The sequence below is a fragment of the Myotis lucifugus genome, unplaced genomic scaffold (assembly GCF_000147115.1).
Source record: "Myotis lucifugus unplaced genomic scaffold, Myoluc2.0 scaffold_17, whole genome shotgun sequence".
Taxonomy (NCBI): domain Eukaryota; kingdom Metazoa; phylum Chordata; class Mammalia; order Chiroptera; family Vespertilionidae; genus Myotis; species Myotis lucifugus.
Window position 1 is genome coordinate 5524817 of NW_005871065.1, and position 22615 is coordinate 5547431.

Below are 22615 nucleotides of genomic sequence, written 5' to 3' on the forward strand. Positions count from 1 at the left end.
AAAATGAAACCCACTTCACTTTACTATGTTGAGCCATCTTTCAAATCTTAGCAAAAGCTTTTTATCGTCTGAGAATCCTTTCTGGACTACTCCCAGGAACTCTGGCATACTGTGTTCTAGGCTTCTAACCTTTCCATATTAGATTTTAATTCTTTACTACTATTCTTTTGCCATAGGTGGTGAGCCCTAAACTAAAATCTTTGGATTTGAAGATAACTGGTACTTAGTAAACAGTTTTTCCTGTAAGTCTTAGTTGTCTCAGAGCTCACAGTGGGGAGTGAGACAAGTCCTAAGCTTAAATGTAAATTCGAGTTTATTCCAGGTTACCCAGTGCCCTGGCTTTCAGTAGGCTTTAAGATGAACTCAGGAAATCTATGCAACATGCTTCTCAGCTAAATTTGTTTAGGACGCCAAGTATAGACACCTATAGGCACGTCGTAATTTATACGTACTTAGGGGTTAGCAGCAGCCATTTGTTGGTGTCAGGTCACATGGTTTCAGGTCTTCTGTTAAACTACTGTTTCATATTTAGTCTAAGACATTTTGAAAATGCATTTACTATTTGCATGGATAATTATGCCTTACCTTCTGTTGGCCTTGTCTAGAATAATTCACTTCTTTCAGCAGTGTTTTTCATGGGAACACCACCAACTGTATAACCAATACCTCAAAAATTTACAGCTTATAACACAACTTTTATTAGAAAAGTTATACATAACATAGCATCAACTATTTTCAAGAACAATATTAAACCCAATAAAGCAACAAAAACCAGACTAACAAAATGTGTAACAAGAAACTAATGACCTTTCTATAATCAAACATTCAATTATCTACAATGTCTTTTTACAAAGGGAGAAAAATCAATGGTTTACAGGCACATTATATTGAAAATAAAGCTGCAATAGCAATTTTATACAATTACCATTCTCAAGAAAATGAATCATCAAAACAGTGATTACGCATTCACAAATTTAAAACATTTCACTTAATTTTAAATTACTGGGTATACACTGAAGTCTGAGTTTTGAAAGTGATTTTTTCCACAAAAGTGCCACCACTTAAGCTAGAACTCTCAGTGTAATTTTTCCCTAAAAGTTAAGACATTTTGATAATCGTAAGTCACATGATTTCTGGTGCTATCTGGTCTGTTAATTATAAAGCCTTTATTGGATGTTTTTCTTCACTTAAATTATAGGAAACTGGATACAGGATTGCTGTTGCAAAGCTAGTAAAGTTCCAAACACAGAGTGTACAGCGTTGGAAAAAGAGGTCAGTAATAAAACTTACAATAAATATGAGAGAAGCCATTAGTTTTTACAGCATTGTCTGCTGAAAGGTTAAGTCAACCAGGTATATGATTTCCCATCAGTCTTGTCCTTTCAGTTGGAATAACAATTACTATTTTCATGATCTGAATACTTCAATACACCTAAACATCTTTTTAAAACTTTGATTTTTAGCTCTTGGAAAATTGTTTAAAATCATTCTACTCTAAAAAGTCTATTTCTGCTGATTTTAGAGCCTCACTAAAACAACAGATTTCAGGATAGTAAGGTTCATTAAAAAGATTCGTGGAATGCTTTTAAAATAGTCCTATCCTTTTGCAACTGAAGGGGATGAGTTACAACACAATTTCACACACCCCCTTGGTCATCATGGAATTACACTTTACATATCTCGAGGACAATCTGTTTTGGGCACCATCCCAAAGAACAGTGGTTACAAGAAGATTGCCAGTGTTACTGATGGGAAAAGACAATTTCTTCCTAAGATTCACACCCTAGTTCAGACATTTTTCCTGACAAGTTTTCCTTTCCAATGCAGTCATGGAGAACAGATAAAAATCCTGACTTTTGACTGCTATTCAACATTATTGCATGCGCCAATATTGCACACATATATTCTGAACTGTTTAATCTTGGGTGCTTGTTTTCTCCATCAGAACACAATCCATACAAGCAGTTTCCCTTAAAGATGAAACTGATGAATTTAAAATACTGGAAAAAATGAAGAAAAATGCAGAGACTTTGTACAGACAAAAATCTGAATTTCTTAAAGGGTTTTGTGTGCCCTACACATGGGGGCAATTTTTACACACTAGTGAAATGAACACTAGCTACAATACTTCTAAGCTGCTCAAATAATGTGGAACCTTGGTCCAGGTGTTGCGATGATGTCACTGTATGGTTCTTCCTGTGTCAGCTCAATAGCTTGCTGCTTTTTAAGAACCAAGAAACTGTAGAACTTTGCTGCAGCTTGCTTTCTGTTTGTGTTTCGACATAACTCAAGCAAACTGATAGATTCAGCTCCAGTTTTAGCAAGAGCTCGCTGAAATTAAAAAAATAAAAGGAATTAAATGAAAGTAATTTGTATAGTACCATGCTATTTGGGGATGGAAAAAGTATACTGTATATTCTATTGGAGGCTGGGAGAAGATTTTGAATAGTAAGAGTGATTCTCACAACAGTCAAGAAGGTAAAAAGAAAGTTGATCATGGTATATCTAAAATCATAAATCCAAAAAATATTAAAATGACATCTACTTTGGACATCTAATTAAACTGATTCCAACTATCCTCTGAATTTATTTTGGGAAACCATGAGCAACTTTCCTGGTATGTTATAGATCAGGGGTGGGCAACCCCTGGCATGCCAGTAACTTTTGCTGGCACTCGAAACCCTTTCTTATAATCTTCCATTTACAATTTTTTTCTTAATATCAACTTTTTTATTTTTCAGAAAAACTGTGTAGGTGCATCTTAGATAAATAAATAATTTTATATAACAAGTTAGCTTAAAGACCACAGACATGGATTGATGAGAGAGGAGAAGAGCAATTTCTATGCCTCTGCCTTAACTCTCCCTGCCTTCCTAGGTCCGACCAGTGTTTTGGTTTCATCTACATACGCTTGTGAATCTTTGTTCTCAGTGATGAATTTTGTTAAGTCTCGTAATAGGAGTAGCCTGACGGATGAAAGTAGTAACTTGTGCGTATCTCTGAAGGTCACGAAATATAAACCTGATGTAAAATCTCTGTCATCAGTGATGCAGCAGAAAAAGTCGCACTGATATGAAACGGAATCATAAAGTTTTCTGTCAGACTATCAGTGTACATATATACATTAAAAAATAAATGTATTTTTCAACATCATATACTGTGTTTTTGTCGCTCGAATGAATTTTATTATTTCTTCAAGGTTCTTCACCTTGAGATATCAAGTAGGCGTAACATGTTCTCAAAAAATTAGGGTTGGCACGCAGAAGAATTTTGAGTCAGAGATTTTGCTGGTTTTGGCATGCACTCACAAAAAGGTTGCCCACTCCTATCATAGATGCTTAAGATACCCTTGGGCCTTAAAATATCAGATAAGGTAAGTGACATCTGACATTACAACAATTTGACAAATTGAATTATTCAGAGATTAAATTTGCTCAACCAAAAATGAGATGACACACAAAGGAGTACCATAAATCACCATCACAATTTTGCTTTGTAAGATTAATCATAGAAAAGTAACAGTTTAAAATATGTAACAGGTATTCCGTTTATAGCATGTAACTTTTTGTTTTTGAGGGAGTAATGGCACAATTCTTTGCTGAGGATTCTAAGACTGCCCCGGCATACCTGAAGACCATGAAGCATCTGCTGAGTCCTTTTGTTCCATCTTCTTTCTTCTTGATCCTGATCACCCCCCGAAGCATCTTCATCCTGAATAAAGATGACCCCACAAAAGTAAGCTGATAAAAATCTGCTGCAAAATGAAATTTCTATTTCTGTATTTCCTGAAAGCTCTAAATTAATTTAAACTATTTTGACTAATAGAAAATTATATTTGATCCTGCTGAAAAATCACTTAAATCTAGTGTGAAGTTTGTCTTTCTTAAATTACAAAAAAAGTCCTCTGTACCTGCAAGCAAACATTTGGCTGAATATGAGATTCTGTACTGGTCTATAAAGATGTGCTCTATACAGCATGGTCCATGGACTATTGCTGGTTGGTTATTTGGCCCCTGTTAAAATAAGGAAGGAACTTATGCTGAGATATAAATCAACTATGCCACTAACATATTCAGTTGAGATCAACAGCATGTTATGTTTTATTTTTGGAGCATGATATTCTAGGTGATTTATAATCTGGCAGATTCCTAATCTCATTGTGGACCAGTACCAGAGAAGAGGCCACAAACTAGCAAAGATGAGCAAGTAGTACTTAGTCTATATGGTATTTTTAAAAGAAGTGGGCTATGAGCCATCATATATATTTCACTTGAGCCACCTAGCTCCCAGGATAGACTAGAACTATCACCACTCCCAAAGAGTCAGAAGTGAACAGCTTTACACCTAACAGGAAGCACGACTTTTAAATACTAATTCAATGCTAAGTCTGAGATAATGGCACACTCTAATATATAGGCTAGAGTAGCTCTGGGGCTAAATTTCGACTTTAAAACAATGTGTAGTGCTCATATTAAATCTTAAGCACTAAGTGCTAACGAAATGTGTCCAATCCATAACTTTTAGTCTTGGAAGAAATTTAAAAGTTTCAATGCCACCTGGAAGGCATTTAAAATAAAGTTCTTGAGGTTCTTGATGTTGTCAAATATTTTAACAGCCAAAGCATGCCCCAGGAAAAGAAATCCATTCCTAAAGCGTCTCTATACTTTTGAAAAAATAAGAGTCATGCCAGCCTTCACTCAATCTAAAGTCACATCCTACTCCAGTCTAATAAAAACAAAACGATAAATGTTTGGTTATCTGATTTTCAGGCCATGGATAACAGTAATAGTAAGAACTGACTATTGACCACAAGATAATAAAAGCAGCTACAAGCAATTTAGTTGTGAAGCAAAGAAACCAGTGAAGGGCAGTCCCATGTCCTTCAAAAGCCAATGAGTTTTAGCAGAGCATACAATTTGATGTTCTTAATGATGAGCTAGATCACTAAACATTTGGTTTAAAATTTGCTTAATGTTTATAAACATGTTTTCATCACTCTAATGCTCAACATCAATGAACTTAATCTCTAATATGAAAATTAAAAAAGCTGGTAGAAGGTTTTTGCTAAAAGTGAATTGGGATTTTTTTCAGGACATTAACATTACCTCCTCCTCTTCCTCTTCTTCTTTCTCCTTCTCTTTCTCCTTTTCTTTTTCCGGGAGAAGCTCTAACTCTGGAATTAACTGACAGATATTTGGAGGCTCTTCTGGGGGCAGTTCTACAGGAGGTATTTCCATCTGCTCTACTTGCTGAGGCTTAAAACAAAAATAAGGCAATTTAAGATGCACATTTTAAGGGTAGCTTCTTTTAAATTTGCTCAAGTTTTCAAAATGGAAAGAAATACTGGGGCAATATTGCATACTTCCTCACAACCAAAAATTGATTATACAGGGTGGGAGCAAAAGCAAGCTTGCAGTTATTCATATGGAAAAGAATACAAAAATAAACTTTTCACACACAACTGTAAATCTTTCTTTTACTTGTAAAGCTTTGACATTAAAGTATTGTAGTTTACAAAAAAAAATAAAAGGATCCATTATCTTATCCTAGAACAAAAGTGTTTTTAGGAGTCAAAAACTTAAGTCTATGTGAGAAATTTGCAAATAAGAAAAACCATAAACAGTAAACATCCCCCAAACTTTATATAGTAACATTTTAGAAAAACACACACAAAACAGAACTTACTCCAGGGCAGTACAGAAACCCATCAATTAGCCTGCTACTATCACCATTACTGCACACAACTGCTTTAAGGCTATCCAACTAACTTGGGCTCTAAAAAAAAAGAGCAGCAAGTAGAAAAGAGATAATTTTGGAGGTCCATCTCTTTTAAATTTCCTTCCTCTCAGGCTTTAATATTAAAAACAACAACAATGAAAAAATAGTCTGTAACAAACCAAAGGAATGTCAAGGAACAATTACCAGGAGAGGTACTAGAATAATCAACTCACCTGTTCCTACTCCTGAGCTCATAGAGAAAAATGCTCTTTTTAGACAACTTCTTACCACCAGAGGGCAGAGAACTAATTTTTTTTTATATTGATTTTTTACAGAGCGGAAGGGAGAGGGATAGAGAGCTAGAAACATCGGTGAGAGAGAAACATTGATCAGCCGCCTCCTGCACACCCCCCACTGGGGATGTGCCCGTAACCAAGGTACATGCCCCTGACCGGAATCGAACCTGGGACCCTTGAGTCCGCAGGCTGACGCTCTATCCACTGAGCCAAACCGGTGAGGGCGAGAACTAATTCTTAAAACTGGCAGGCTATCTTGTCAATGTCTCTTGATGGAGGCTGAACCAGATTCATTTATTCTATGGTTGAGAAGTCTTAAACCTGACCTTACTTCCGTTATACTTTAGTTTTCTTATCCTTAGTGAACTTAATTTGTTTTTCGGCAATTTGAAAGTATACTGATTATTTAATGGGTCATTTAATGAGATAGCCTAAAATTGCCTACCTCTGGAAATATGCAAAAATATTTGTTAAAGATTAAACCAGAACCTGAAACAGAATTGAGAGTCCAGGAATAAAGCCATACATACCTGGTCAATTAATTTACAACAAAAGAGCCAAGAATATACAATGGACAAAGGACAGTCCTTACTGTAATCACTTAGTAACATTTACATGTATCAAATCATGCTTTTCACCTTAGACCAGTGTTTCTCAACCTTCTGGCCCTTTAAATACAGTTCCTCATGTGATCCAACCATAAAATTATTTTTGTTGCTACTTCATAACTGTAATGTTGTTATGAATCATAATGTAAATATCTGATATGCAGGATGGTCTTAGGCAACCCCTGTGAAAGGGTCGTTCGACCGCCAAAGGGGTCGCGGCCCACAGGTTGTGAACCGCTGCCTTAGATGAATACAATGTTAATTATTTCTCAGTAAAACTGGAGAATGTTCGAACTTGCTCAAAGCAAAATAAAGAGGTCAGAAAACTGAAACTGGAGAAGTGACAATCTGTTCACACTTGGCCTGGAATGTGTAAGAATCTACTAACTTATTTTCAAGTACAAAAATCCTATCTAGCAGAAAGTTTGTTTTATTTTACTCACAAAATATTTAATACATGTAGAATTTAACAGGTTCAATATACTGCTTTTCTGATTTTATCTAGAATTATAAGATTCACCCTGGACTAATATTTGAGAAAGAAAAATAAAACCAGAACCAAGTTCAGGGTCAAGGTGCTCACTATAGGCCACGCTGAAGCAACACTATTCAAGAAGAGTCAGAAAGACTGAAAATTCCTAGAGCATCTTCTTTCACTTAAGGCACATTGTGTTCATACCCTTGGCTGCCATTCTTCCTCTTTGGACCCATGCGCCTTCGCATTTTCTGCCTAAACCAAGATACTTTAAAAGGGCTCCCTAAATAACACTCACCAGTACTAGGGATTTAAAATGAATGTCTAATACCCCCAAACATACAAACATTGTGATGGAGAGATGTGCTTACTTACAGGGATCACAGGCTCTGGGTCAATTTGTCCTGCTTTTCGCTTAACTCCCTGAGGTGGTGGTGGAGGCATGGCTGACTCATCCAAGTTTGTTCTGCTGGTCTCCATCACTGACTCCTGGAGGCGGCTTGGCTCTTCCAAAATGGGCTCATCTGCAGTTGGCCATATGGAAAGACTAAGGTCATATGGTCTTGACCCATTTACTTTTAATACTAATACACTAAGATGTAGGTACTTTCTCTAATGGAGATGCCAAATAAAATTTCCTCCAAAGATTACTCAATTTGTAATACACTTAAAGGTGGGAAAGGACCTTAAGTCCCACCTCCAGTCCAATGCAAGATAATCCTTTATCAGACTATCATACAGCCAATCATGAAAACAAAGCTTCATATCTAACAAAGCAATCACAATATAATAAGGCATGTATTTCCCTGTCCAAAAACGTTGAGTATATTGTTCACATAAATGTCATTAGGGAACTATCACAAAAGAACAGACCGATAACATCACGTTGCTGCTGTTGCTGTTGCTGTTCTTCTCTGGGAACCTCTGGATTTTCAAATTCTTTGAGGAATTCATCCAAATTATCAGCCTCTCCTCCTTTCCTCCTTTTTCTAAGATCTTCTGGAACTAGAGGTGTAAGACAGCGTGTAAAGAGCTATAAAAAAAAAAGGGGGGGGGGGACCACTCAATTATAAAATAAGTCACATTAACGAAAAAGCCACCGACATTTCTATTTTCCATAAGCTTTAATATAGTTGTAATCAGTATATATATTTAGCATAATTTCTACTTAATGTTATAACATACTCATAGTTCATTCCATCTTAAAACGACTTTAAATACAGGCTTTCAAATTATAACAAATTAAATTTTTAAAAAGTTCAGTGAAAGTTTTAAATCCATTGTCTTGTAACTCAGAGATAAACTTTAGGCAAATAAACTAAAACGTCTAAGTTTTATTTTCATATTGATACTTAATACTCAATCCAATTTTACATAGTGCTTTATCACCTATCATTTTAATAAAATATTCCATCGAGGAGATATATGTATCTCACACTTGAAACATTTTTCAGTATTTTAATTTTCTTTTTAAAAAATTAACTAAAAGCAACAATGTAATTAACACCTTCAAAGAAATGGCTTTTCCATATTTTGAATTACTTCCTTAGAAAAAAACTCCTATAAGAAGACCACTAAGTCAAACAATATAAATTTTCCAGATGAATATTTTATAGGACCATGCTTTCAATAAAAAGCAGTTTTACCATTGTCTTGCTGCTTTGAAACACTTTACATTTAGAATACAATGAATAAAGTGAAATCAATTGGTTCTATGCATATTTCAACCTTACAAAGAGTAACAGCCTATCAACACTGCGTCTGTCACTCATGCGATGCCCCAGAATCCTGTTTTGGAGTACTATGGAACCTAAAGTGAGCAGAGAGGGCCTCTTCTCATAAAGCCAGTGGAAAAAGTGTAACTATTACATGTTTCAACCAGAAAGCAACATCTAAAGATTGCAAATTGGAAGCACAGTGCACAATAAAGCAACAGAACTAATAGTTTATCAGAGGAGATTGAAGAGAGAACTATTAAAAATGCCAGTAGCTTTGTTGTATAGGGAATATTCATTCTACATCTTTTAGAAATGCAAGTGTCACTCATTACCATCTTTCAGATCAAGGTAAGTTCAGTATACTGTGATTTAAAAAAGAAGGTACGATATAATTGACAAATACTTGATCAAAAATTATTCAAACGGAAGTTTTAAAAGTATTTTAAAAAGTGGTCAAAATGTGTATGAAATAATAAATCCTGCAAACTGTTACCTTCAGTAGTCTGTTATTCCATAAAGGCTGGGCAGGTAAAGAGAAAAGCTTTTCCACTCCCCCTGTCTCTTTCCACATCATCAATTTCTTGGTGGGTGGTGCCAGATCCAAAGTTGTAACAATGTCAGAATAATCACTAAGCTGGGCTCTAATGGTCTTACTATCCAACTCTTTGACACTGTCAACAATTAACTTCCTCTTTCTCTTGGCTTTTGTTTCTTTGACTGAAATGAAAAAGAAAAGAAAATCATTTTACCGAGAGGGCAGCAAGAAAACACAGTGCCCAGATTTGGTCTCATTGTACCTCCTGCTTTTCTACAAACCCACTAGGAAAGTTAAACCTCATGAGGGCAGAATCTCTTTTTCTCTTTCATTTAAAGGTTTTTAAGTTGATTTTTAGAAAGGAATGAAGAGGGGGAGAGAGAGAAAAATGTTGATGTGAGAAGGAAATAGAATTCTGCTGCTGCCTGCACACCGCCTACCAGGGATCAAGCCAGCAACCTGGGTAACACCAGCCAGGGCCAGAATCTCTTTTAAATTAGGTTTCCCAAGCACCATGCAGAAAAGAGGCTGGCATTCAATAGGCGCTCAGTAATAATTTTCAGAATAAATGAATATGGATTTAGTACAAAATGAGTAAATTCAAGAGCCAATACATTTATCCATGTAACTTTATACAGTAAACATGGAACATATCACACTTAGAGGCTCAAGTTCTGAGTTGCCTTATTAGTTGAGTAAAAGTTGAATATAAGTTAAGAAAAGCTGACTTCATCTTGCTTACCTCTTCATTTTCTTATTTGCAATATGGCCAACCACTTATAGAGGTTGTGAAATACTTAAGACTGTTTGGCATAGATTGAGTCCTCCATAAATGGTTGCAATTACTAGGATTTTTATTGGAAAGGTTACAATTCATATATGGCAGTGTACAAGCAGCCCGAAGTGAAACAAGCCCAAACCCAGTCAGATGCACCTGGAACTCCATCACAGACATGTATATTCATTTCTAAACCTCACTAGAACGGTAAAGGATAGCTTTACCTCAATCTTAGAAGATAACAACAACAAAAAACCAGCTCATGGGATTAAGTAAATTCTTTAAGATTTTATCCTGTTATACATGTTATATCCCATAGGTTTTATTTTTTTAAAATCCTCACTTGAGGACATGTTTTTATTGATTAGGGAGAGGAAGAGAGAGAAACACAACATGAGAAACAGATCGGTTGCCTTCCGTATACAGCCAGACCAGGAATCAAACTTATGACCCTTTAATGCATAGGATGATGCTTTAATCAACTGAGCCACACCGGCCAGGGCCCCCAGAAATTTTTATATACAATTATTTATGTGGTTTAAAATTCAAAAAACGTTATAGAGTGACAGCCTTTGTCTAAACTGTCCTCCAGCTACTCAGAGTTCCTTTCCCTAAAAGTTCAAGTTCTTAAAACAACTGGCAAAGCCTATTTTAAACACTGCAGTTTACCTCCTTTACCTCATTTAATGTTCCCTTTAATATGTCACTAATATAGTACATATTTTATTTACTCATGTTCTAATTAGTGTTCCATGAGGATAAAGATTTATTTCATTGTTAGTTCCTACAGTCAGGTACTTAATAAGCGCTCTTTTTAAACCAGGAGCCCAAGTCACAATTTTTGGTGACCAGATTTTAAGTAGAAAAACCAAAAGGTTAACCTTGTTCTATTTAAAAGTAACAACTTATCTTGAATATACTGTAACTGATTTCAAGTATTCTATCCCATTGTACCCATAAACTATCTAGAAATTTTAAAATTTCACACCCAAATTATGTATCTCAAACTGCTTCTTTCATTCAGAAGCAGCAGCCCCCCACCCCCAATTAATTGTTTTGTTATGCTGCTTATATAAGAGAGGCCTGATGCACGAAAATCGTGCAAGGGGCAAGGCCCCCCCACCCGCAGCGGCGGCTGCATCTGTGTTGGCCCTCATAGCCCCGGCTTCGTCCGGAAGGACGTCTGGTCTAATTAGCATATTACGCTTTTATTATATAGGATATTCTTATATAATAAGAATACTGCTTTTAGAACCTCTGATAGTTCAAATTTAAAAAGAAAAAAAAAGTATTTTTAGGTTTTCCTAGACTGGAGCCCAACTTTGGAAGATAACTGATTAGCCAGTCCTGTATTTTACTGTAAAATACCTTCCAATGTTTTCTGTTACACATGTGACCTGTTATCATTTTGAGAATCCATACGAGCAGAAAACTTGTTCTATACTTTATATTTCACAACAACTTGCATGAATATTCTTTCAGATACTCAAATTATATTTGAATTAAATAAAGGTTCTGATAGATGACTGTGACCATAAGAAAGAAGACCAGTTATCTAAAATGAGAGCAGGAATTTGGTGGACAACAGCCAGAACTAGGATCTTATGTTCTAGTAAGTTTTATAAGTCAAATGTGTGCTCACCAGTGATATCGATAGGTTCCAAAGCAAAGGCTTCTTCCTCATTCGGAACAAGTGTTGTTTGATCAGTCATAGTCGGCATTGGTTCGACAGGATCCACTGAATCAGGACTATCAGGCCCACCACCCACTATAAAAACAGAACTTTGGTCACAAAAGGCTTGGTTATTTAACATATACCCTACAGATAAAGTATTCCTCTGAAAAACTGGAAAAAACAACAAAAAGAAACCCATTGGTACCAAGAAAAAGGTTTTCTACATCTGAGGAAGTCCCTCCAAATCGAACCCTGTGATTTATGATGATGATGATGTCACATTTGCTTATTGAAGTCTCCCTTATGTTTGGCCAAAAAAGGGGTGGGGGCATAGGGTTAAACATTTAAGAGACCCAGAACTTACAATCAATCAAAAGCACTGTTTTAAGATTTACAGTTTGTTCATTAAAAGCTTGAACTTTCAGTGTGTGTTCTTTATGTTAAATATCTCTCTGGATATCATACAATCATGCCCAGGTCACTAAACATGAAATGCTTACTTGACACATTATCATCCTCATCCATATCATCATGTGCAGGCTGTTCTGGCAACATAACCCCCGTCTCCGATAGGGCAGGAGGATCATCAAAGATACCGCCATCATTATTACTAATGAGTTTGTCATCTGAAATAGGGAATATAATTTAAATGTTATTCAAAAAAATGCTAAAAGAATATTCAATCACTGGAAAAATACAATTATGTTAAAATGGATTAAATTTAAAAACTTAATCTGTATTCAATTTGCATCTGTTTCTCTTCAGGGTAGTGTATGAAAGTATAAAACACTTAGTATATAAAAATATTTCTCACTCCTAATTTATATTCTCTAGTTCTTATCTCTAATTATATTTACTTAACACAGATATCAAACAGAAATAGAGCAGTTTTAAGAACTAGTAAAATTTAAACAGAACATTTATTGAGCCAATGGTTGGAATTCACACCTGTATGCCTAGAGTTACTCAAGACACAGAATTAGCAATAGCTCTAACAAAGAAATTATTAGAATAAACACCTTGTGACCTACCTAATATGCCACCATCATTTCCTTCTCCGAAGTTGTCATCCTTATATTGGTCTTCATATTCTAAATGGTTAATTTTCTCATTCAGATTGCTGGTGCTCTGCTCAGGCTCTAACAGGAGGTTAGAAGCACTAGTGCTTACTAACATGTCATCATCCTCAAAAGCACTGCCTTCTCGCATTATCTCACGGTCATCCATTCCAAAGTCACCTGAATAAATTTTAGTCAGTCATTAACTGAAAAAACTGAGAAACATGACTGATACAAAATAAAAAAGGTTAGTCATTTATGATGATGTCACATTTGCTTATTGAAGTCTTGCTTATCTTTGAATGTTAAAACATCTAGTTTAAAGCTTTAACATCTGTATTTCATAAGCTGAATCTGGGGCAAGATTGGCAAATACAATGTTAAGATCCAAATTTAGGTTACCTAAATATGTTAAGTAAATCTAAATATGTATGCCTGTTAAGTGGCATTAACATTCATAGACAAACTTTGTTATAATAGGTTTTCATAAGAAAAGAATTTGGCTTGCTACAAGTTTTGAATAGTGAATTTCAATAGAATGCACAATGCAACTGTTCCAACATAAATAGTTTAAAAGTGTGCAGTACTTCAACATTGAGACTTTTCACACAAATCAATATACAGGTTTTATCATTGTGTATGGGAAGTAGGAGTAGGCAAAGAATGAATTCTAAGTTTGGTGCATAAATGGAAATAATGCTTAATATACTGGAACGAAGACAAATTCTTTTCCTAATAAAAACATGTGAGATGAAATTTTAAGTCATTCTGTCATTGTGAATGTAATAAATACCTGGTTTTCTTTTTTAAATTGCTAACAGTACCAAACATAATTGTAATATTATAGCCAGTGACTAGTGATTTCTCTATTACCAAAATCATTTTCTTGTAGGATACTGATGTTCCCAACGTCTTCTCTCATGGTTATCTCTTCCACTCTACTCTGGTTCAGGCTGAACTGCTGGGCCACATCGATGTCACTGTAAAAAGATTTCAAATACACTTTAGTCAAGTCTTATCATAATATACAGTAATACACGGAGGCCAAGAATCTGAATGATTTACAAGTTAAAGTTTCCTGGCTTTTCTGAGACCTGTTTCTTCCTCTAACAAGTAACCTTTCATATTGTTTTAAAATATTAAATAAATTAAAAAAAACAAACCCACAAAACTCACATAATGTTAAACACCAGTCAGCAGTATCATTGGCCAAATTCAGAATGTAAATAGTTCAAAACACATAAGTGGGTTAGTTTAGCAATTAAATGGCAAGGAAAAATGAGAGATGCACAGCTGGTGTAGATTCTTGAGCGACTATGAGACACATCAACCAAGTAAAGTTTGCAGACCGTGTGCAGACCTAACTCAAACAAGCTAGAAGAAAAAAAGGCCCTGTGTGTCAACTGGGACATCTAAACGCTGATTGGACATACAGTAAGGAATTACTTCAAGTTTTCTAAAGTATGATATTATGGGTATGTTTTAAAAATTCCTTATTTCCAAAGAGATACATACTGAGTTATTTACAGTATTTAATAAGATATGTGTTATTTGCTTTAAGATAATTCAGTGGGGACTGGAGGGTGAGTTGGAGAAATACATATGAAATAAAAGTGGCAATATAGCCCTGACCGGTTTGGCTCAGCGGATAGAGCGTTGGCCTGCGGACTTAAGGGTCCCAGGTTCGATTCCAGTCAAGGGCATGAATGTACCTTGGTGCGGGCACATCCCCAGTAGGGGGTGTGCAGGAGGCAGTTGATCGATGTTTCTCTCTCATTGATGTTTGTAACTTTCTATCCCTCTCCCTTCTTCTCTGTGAACAATCAATAAAATATATTTTAAAAAGTGGCAATATTGGCCAAACCAGTTTGGCTCAGTGGATACAGCGTCAGCCTGCGGACTGAAAGGTCCCAGGTTCGATTCTGGTCAAGGGCATATACCTTGGTTGCGGGCACATCCCCAGTAGGAGGTGTGCAGGAGGCAGCTGGTCGATGTTTCTCTCTCATCGATGTTTCTAACTCTCTACCCCTTTCCCTTCCTCTCTGTAAAAATCAATTAAAATATATTTTTTAAAAAAGTGGCAATATTGATAATCAAAACTGGATAATCAGTACATGTAGTTCACAATACTAACCTACTTTTAGCTATGTTAAGAAATTTCCATGATAAAAAACAAACAAACAAACAAAAAAAAACCAATCTATATATATGAAAACCAAGTGACTGGAGTGCCAGAATGACTGGTTGCTTTGATGCACACTGCGGCCCCGATCGCCCCTACCCCCAACTGGGGGCAGGGCCGACTGGCCAGCCCAGCCCAATCAGCCCCAATGGGGGTGGGCTGGCTGGACACCACCCATGTACGAATTCATGCACCGGGCCTCTAGTATAAGTATAAGAGGAAACAAACAGTAAAGTAGGTAGATAATGATAATGCCTACCTAGCACTAATTAACTCACAAAGAAATCAAAATAGCTCAAATTTAATTAGGAGTCATAGAACATTTTAAAAAGCAGAGGAATTTGTCAAAAGATAAATGGGACTTTTATCTTTATGGTATAGAGGGTTTCTTGGTTGTCAACTGTAGTAATCAATCACTTGGAAACTTCCAGTCACACTCCGTGTCATGGTTGTGATAGCTGGATTTTGAGGACTTAAGGAGGGAAGCAAGTATACTACATACAGTATTCTGCTATAATGGCCATCTCTGTACAACTTTCTCCTCTTAAATGTGCTGTGACAATGACCCTTTCATGCTCTTCATAGAAAGTTATCTCCTATGTTTATTAAAATAAAATAATACAAAAATTATGGCTGAGTATAGCTTGGCAAAACAAACCAAAACTTACTAGATGATTTTAATATATTTCCCTGAAGAAAAATCATGAAGCAATAGTTCAAGTTTACTGGTATCATGATATCAAGCATATATCTGGACAACTGTTCTGTTTACATAAGCTCTGGCCTAAGCACATGAGAATTCTTCTATCTTACCTGTGTTAAAGTTGGTATCTTCTACACCAGTGATGGCGAACCTATGACACGTGAACTCGTTTTTTTGGTTGAATTTTTCTTTGTTAAATGGCATTTAAATATATAAAATAAATATCAAAAATATGTCTTTGTTTTACTATGGTTGCAAATATAAAAAAATTTCTCTATGTGACACAGCATCAGAGTTAAGTTAGGGTTTTTCAAAATGCTGACATGCTGAGCTCAAAAGGTTCGCCATCACTGTTCTACACTATTTTCTTGTAGAAGCACTTTTAGGTTATATTTAGAAATACTTAAACATACTTCCATTAGGCTCCCCTATCCTTAATGAAAGAGTATATATTTTAGCTAAATGTTAATTCAATGTCAAAACATTCCCAAGGAAAACTGTATATTTAGAAGCCAATAATATGTTTTCTTATAGACCAAGTCAACAATTATTAAATAAAAAAAAGACATACTCTAAGTCAGGCAATGGCTGATCAAAGTCATGAAATTCTTCAGGTAAAGTAATGGCATTGTAGGCAGCTTCTCGATTTTCCTCAGGCAGGTCAACAACACCTGGAAAAGAAATGGGAAGCTTCAAAGTCTGGCTACACAAGATTATCCAGGGATCCAAGAAAGGTAAAGTCGGTATAATTTCCCAAGGTTATATTCTAGAAGGTAGATAACATATGTAAAGTACTTTGAAGCACAGTACTTTTGTCTTTCTATAATCGTAAGACATACTATTCCCTTTACAAAAGAAGTCAAAGCACTATTATGCATGAAGCTAATAAGTCTTTAAAAGAACCTATCAACAAATAGTTTTTAAGATAAGCATAAAATGTATGAGGAAGATACGGAATTACTGCAAACCAGTCAGTCCCCCAAATGTTAAGAGGAGTTGGTGTTTTAAGGAAAGTGAGACAAGATTTAAATTTTTTATATTTTCCAAGCTGTCTGTAATAAATATACATTGCTTTAAAGACAAAAATTAAAAAAATCATGTTATTTAAACAAAATGCACTTAGTAGCTATGTGTTAGAAATCACCCAAGTATCACAGTCTCTGCCCTAAATATTTACGTTTCAAATAAAATCTCAGATCTTAAAAATTTCACTATTCATACAGTAAAATAAATTCAAGTACTAGAACATAACCTTAGTAGAAAATACTGTATAAGGCATCTCTTTTATACATTCAGATTACTTTAATTAGAATAAAATTTCACCAATGCTTTAAAAATTATTTGTGAAAAATTAAAATCCTCAATTTTGTTTTCTGAGCTCTGTATGTAATAAAAAGAAAAATATAACTGGTTTTCAACAGTTTAACCTCTGATGACTGAGTTCTACACAAGTCGCTGCAAGAGGGGCTAAAAGAAAAAGGCAGCTCCAAAGGAAGAACAAAGAAGAGGTGACTGTATAATCACACAGGTAGAACAAAAGTGGGTTTCCTCTCTCAAACCACTGCCTCTCCCAGCCTTGCTGTACTGTGAAGAGCCCTTTGTATTGAAATTAAAATAAAACAGGACATGCTGAGATATAAATTTTTTTAGCAGTTTTTCACACCAAACATGAGAAAGTCCAATATTTAAAAAGAAAAAAGTCAACAATACCTGGCCGAAAAGCCATCTTTATCTTAATGAATGCTTCATTACAGTCTGCAAGGAGATATTTGGCTTTTCTGTGATAGATTCGAACAACTCCCAGTAAGAGATGTCCTGATGTTCGGAGTGCCATCTTCACCTGTGAATAAAATATTAATACTAATCTAATTTATAAAGTTAATTTTCTGGTTTTATAGGTAATCATACCTTGAAGCTTGTATTTTGTTCAATTTATAGGCAGTTTTTACTTTATCTCTATATTTTTTATCATTTATTTGAAGTTACCTCAATCACCTCTATTTTATTTTTCACTGCTTTTACCTGTAAATTCCCCAAGTACCCCAAAGGATAGACTGGCAGTAATTCATGAATTTAACACAGACATGAAGGTAGCTATGAAGCAGACACTAAATTAAGGTGTTCCATGGATTGTTGCCATGAGCACATTAAGGAGCATGTGGTACTTTTGACTGCCAATCCAGACCCATTGCTCCTTGCTGGCTCCCTGAACTGATTTTGTTTGGGAAGTGAATGTCCCCAGCCTCGAAGGATGATTGCTCCATTCTTCTCTGCTAATGCTTACTCTTGCATTAGCAACTCAGTTCAGCCAGATTAATAAGTATAAAGTATATCAGAGAGAGTCTAAGAAAGATTTTCCCATTAAAGAAGAATGCCCCTCTCTTCTCTCTCCCTTTCCTGCATTAATGTAAATAGGAGGGATTTGGAGCTGCTTGCAGTCACCCTGTACTAGCAAGGCCAAAAGTATGAGGATAAGAAGCCAACAAACTCAGAATGGTAAGTCCTTGGATGACATCATTAACTGCTGAACCAATCCTGTACCTTCCTATTTCTAAACTTCTAATTAAGACTGTTCACTTCCTTACTGTTTAAGCCACTTTTCACTGAGTTTTTTTTTTTTTTTAGTACCTGACTGGCAAGCATACTGATAAAGGATAATGGTACCTATCTTTTATTTCACACTCCTCGGCCTATTTTTTTTCAAGGTAGATCTTGATCAATGTGGGATGAGGTGCAGTGGTTGGGAAAGAATGAGAAGTAAACACCCAATGTAAATGGAAGGATTCAAAATTCCTCTAGCTATACTAAAAATTTTTTTTGAGGGAATAAGACAACATGAACTCAAACTTCCCCATATCATTTTCACAATCATATCATAAAAACTTAGCAAATTCTAAGGTTGCAAAGAACGTTATTAAACATTCGCTTAAATTATAATAAGGAAATTATGTTACTTATAAAACATGTTATTTTTAAAAATATATTTTTATTGATTTCAGAGAGGAAGGGAGAGGGAGAGATGAAAACATCAATGATGAGAAAGAATCATCAGTTGGCTGCCTCCTGCACACCCCCCACTGGGGATCGAGCCCACAACCCGGACATAGGCCCTGACGGGAGTTGAACTCAGGACCCTTCAGTCCGCAGGCCAACGCTCTTTCCACTGAGCCAAACCAGCCAGGGCTAAAACATGTTATTTTTAAGTTATATGTACCTGCTCTATAGGATCTAGAATTCTATTTATAATGACTTGCAGGCTATTTATGGCCACTTGACATGAGTTACAGCAAAAATTATGAAGTTTACTGCTATAAATTCTTAGGTGTCTAAAATTATAATAAATGTGATAAAAACCCAGGACTTATTGCTCCTAATGGAAAACAAAATGTGGTCTTAGAAAATTTAAAATATTGACTGCACCTTCACCTAAAGAAAGGAAGACAGAAAACCCCCGAAAACCTTTGCTTGCCATTATCTTTTCCAGAATTAAGAACCTTTACAAGTGGTGTTTGGGTAAAGGCTTTCTTTTTGGATAGTTTGGTTCAGAGTTTAGCTGCTAGCTCATGCTAAAAGTACAGGTATAATAAAGAACACAGGGTCCCTATACCCAGGGAAAGTTCTGCAGAAGTTGCCAGTGGCTGTTCCAACCACAGGGAAGGGAAGAGATGTCACGCAGGTGCAACTGAGCCACATGTCTGACACTTGCTCTAAGTAACCATGATTTTCAACTGCACACCAAGAGCAAATATTAGAAATTTTCAGATCACCACTTTACCCTGTGGAATTATCTTTATATTCTATCACAATAAAGCAAAATCAATCAAAAGCCCACTTAGAAGTGGTTCTTAAAAGTGGGTTCGTTCTTTCACATATACTCTGAAATCATTTACATCATTCTTGAACCTGATGTATGCCTTTTTTTTGGCTGTTGGTGCATACTATTTGTAGTGTCCGTAATGTGGTACAAAGTACTCTGCACATACATGAAAAAATTTGTTGTTCAACTTTTCAGCCAAATCACCCTCAATATTTGCTTATGCATGTTAATTACCCACACATATCAATTTAAAGAGCTAAATTTCTCCTTTTCCATAAATTTACCTCAGTAAAGCATACCTATAAAGTAAAAATCATGCTCCCATACAACTTTGACTGGCAGTGTGAACTGGTAAACTCTCCATGAAGAATAAACTGTTAATGCCTATCAGAAATCTAAAATGTAAGTTTATCACCTGGCCTTTCAATTACATTCCTAAACATCAATCTTAAGGAAAGACTTATAGATGTGAACAAAGATTTAGGAAGCAATGTTTAATAAATGGTTTTTTAAAAAGAGAAAAATAAAGATAACCTGTAATTCTATCACCTAGAGAAATCTTTACTAGGATTTTGGTATGCCTTCTAGGCTTTTATGTATATATACTCATCATTTTTCTTCAAAAAATTTTTTAAAAATATACTTTTATTGATTTCAGAGAGGAAGGGAGGGAGATAGGAACAGCAATGATGAGAGAGACTCATTGATCAGCTGCCTCCTGCATGCCCCCCACTGGGGATTGAACCTACAACCCAGGCATGTGCCCCGACTGGGAATAGAACCATGACCTCCTGATTCATAGGTCGACGCTCAACCACTGAGCCTTGCCGACTGGGCGACATGATCATAATTTTTAATGGCTGCATTGCATTAAGACCAGAGGAATTAAAATTCTAAAATTCAGAAAGAAACATGGATAATTTTAAAAAGATTGATAAAATAAATCATACACAATCAAAACAATGAATTATAAGTCAATTCTTTATCTGGAATCCTAGGGGCCAGATGTGTTTTGGAATTCAGAGCTTTTGAATATTATAAAGGTAAGGCAGTACATATGCTGCATACTAAAACATCCCAGGAGCATAGAGCAGCCTCTCACAATCATACACGTTGGTATTTCTATAGTGAATTTATGAATATTCAAATTACCTTGCTTCAATTTTGGTCAAGTCTGTTTCTGTTTTTCTGTATTTAAGTTCTGTGGATGGAGACTATGACACTGCAATACAACCATTAAAAATGACGGTAGAGCTAGGAACAGAGCTTTTCCAGAATGCAGTCTTGTTACAAAACATATTACTATATGCAGTATTTGTGTACATGCATAAAAAAGGGAGAAAAATTATGTGTAAAATACATGCATAAGTGAAAAGTCTAGACGACAAAATACTAAAGGTTTCTCTAGGTGGTAGGACTATTAGGTTACTTATTCTCCTCTGTCAAGTTTTCATTCTAATAAAGTTTTGAAATTAGTATTGTCTTGGATATAACATGACAGAAATGCATTTAAAGCCAATAAATTCTACTAGCTATAACTCTAAAACTAGCAAAAATTCCACACGCAGACACTTTATAATTTACTCTACTTGCAAATATAAACTCTCACTTTCCTCATCTAAAACATACACTTTCCCACACAACTTTTCTGAACAAGTCCCTGCAACATCCACGCTTTAATCCTCTGAGAACACCCCACTCTTACTTAACACATTATGCCAGCATGTCCAAACTGCCAATTCTAAGAAGAGAGCTCCCAATGCTGGTCCAGACAGCTGTGATTTGGAATGTTTTCCCAACAGGACAATTAGTGTATGTATGTATAAATACAAGGAACAAGAAAGGACCTTTAGAACACAAATGCTATATGTAGAAAATACTTATATAAAATATTTAAGGACTTCCCTTAGTTCGAGATTATTCTTAGTACATTTTTAAACATCTTTTCATGTTTTTATTTATTTCAGAGAGAGGAAGTGAGAGGGAAAGATAGAAACATCAATAATGACAGACAATTATCAATTGGCTGCCTCCTGCACACTCCCTACTGGGGATCAAGCCTGCAACCTGGGCATATGCAATGACCAGGAATTGAACCGAGACCTCCTGGTTCATAGGTCAAGGCTCAACCACTGAGCCACACCGGCCGGGTGTCCTTCGTACACTTTTGAAGTCAACATGTCTATTCGTCAATGAAATGCTAATGGTGAATTGTACCTCTTGTGTTTTAAAGGTCCTTTTTGGCAACATTAAAACCTCATGTTCCTCTAAGTAATACTATTTGTGAAATCCAAGGGTGGTAACTACTGTTTCAGAGGATGTCAATAAAAGCTCCTCCAGGAACAGAGCAGTACATAAGGCAGATAAGGTGAGGACATTCATGAGGCTTCCATTCTAGTGGGAGCTAGACAGGAATTAAATATTTAGGAGAAGATCACAACGAGTACAAAAGTCCTGAGATGGGGATAAACTTTCAAGAAACAGCAAGTAGTCGTGTGAAGCTTAGGTGGAGCAAGTGGTATGGATACTATCTGCTAGGTGGATAAGACAGATCTGCCCCTTGCAACCTGTTCTAATTAATGGGTCCTTATTTTGAATATTTTGTAAATTCCTAAATGAGAAGCACCCACATACATAATTTAGTATAAAAACATCTAGAAAGCCAAATATAAAATATTAGGGTACTGCCTGACTTCATGCTTATCTAGAGGCAAATTAAAATATCTACATGAGAATATCAAACTGGAACTCTGGATAATCTATGGGTTCTCTTTGGCTCCAAATATACACAGATGCCTACTTTAAGTTATTTTATAGAATTCTATTTTACACATCAATGATCGACAAAAGGAATAAAAATATCAACATCAGACATACCTTAGGTGAGATGATACTCTCCACACTGCTCTCTAAATTACACTCAAACACATGGGCTTTGGTTAGCTTCTTATCCCAATGGGCCGCTAGCCAAATTTTGGCCAGCGGCCCTCTTTTACTGAGGACAAAATGTGCGTAAAACATTGTTCTGGTTGACTATGAAACAGGAGAAAAT

The 22615-nt window shown here is 35.7% G+C and overlaps 1 protein-coding gene across 1 annotated transcript; it reads right to left on the minus strand.

The window, feature by feature from the left end:
- Positions 1–674: 674 nt before the first annotated feature.
- Positions 675–22615, minus strand: RAD21 (RAD21 cohesin complex component). Its single transcript, XM_023750927.1, has 13 exons — positions 22441–22615; positions 17457–17586; positions 16318–16417; positions 13735–13841; positions 12835–13041; positions 12304–12429; positions 11771–11896; positions 9309–9532; positions 7971–8130; positions 7473–7621; positions 5106–5255; positions 3628–3711; positions 675–2331 (listed from the first exon to the last, which is right to left on the minus strand). Exons 1-13 carry the CDS (start codon positions 22582–22584, stop codon positions 2140–2142), a joined length of 1899 nt encoding a protein of 632 aa, XP_023606695.1. The 5' UTR covers positions 22585–22615; the 3' UTR covers positions 675–2139.

What these genes read in the sequence shown, in the direction of transcription:
- RAD21 (XM_023750927.1), bottom strand. Translation starts at nt 22,584, where the DNA reads ATGTTTTACGCACATTTTGTCCTCAGTAAAAGAGGGCCGCTGGCCAAA. An exon ending in ACCCAGAGCCTGTGATCCCT is followed by an intron (nt 5,256 to 7,472) that starts GTAAGTAAGCAC and finishes TTTTGTTTTAAG; the next exon opens with CCTCAGCAAGTAGAGCAGAT. An exon ending in AAGAAGAGGAAGAGGAGGAG is followed by an intron (nt 3,712 to 5,105) that starts GTAATGTTAATG and finishes ATCTTTATTCAG; the next exon opens with GATGAAGATGCTTCGGGGGG.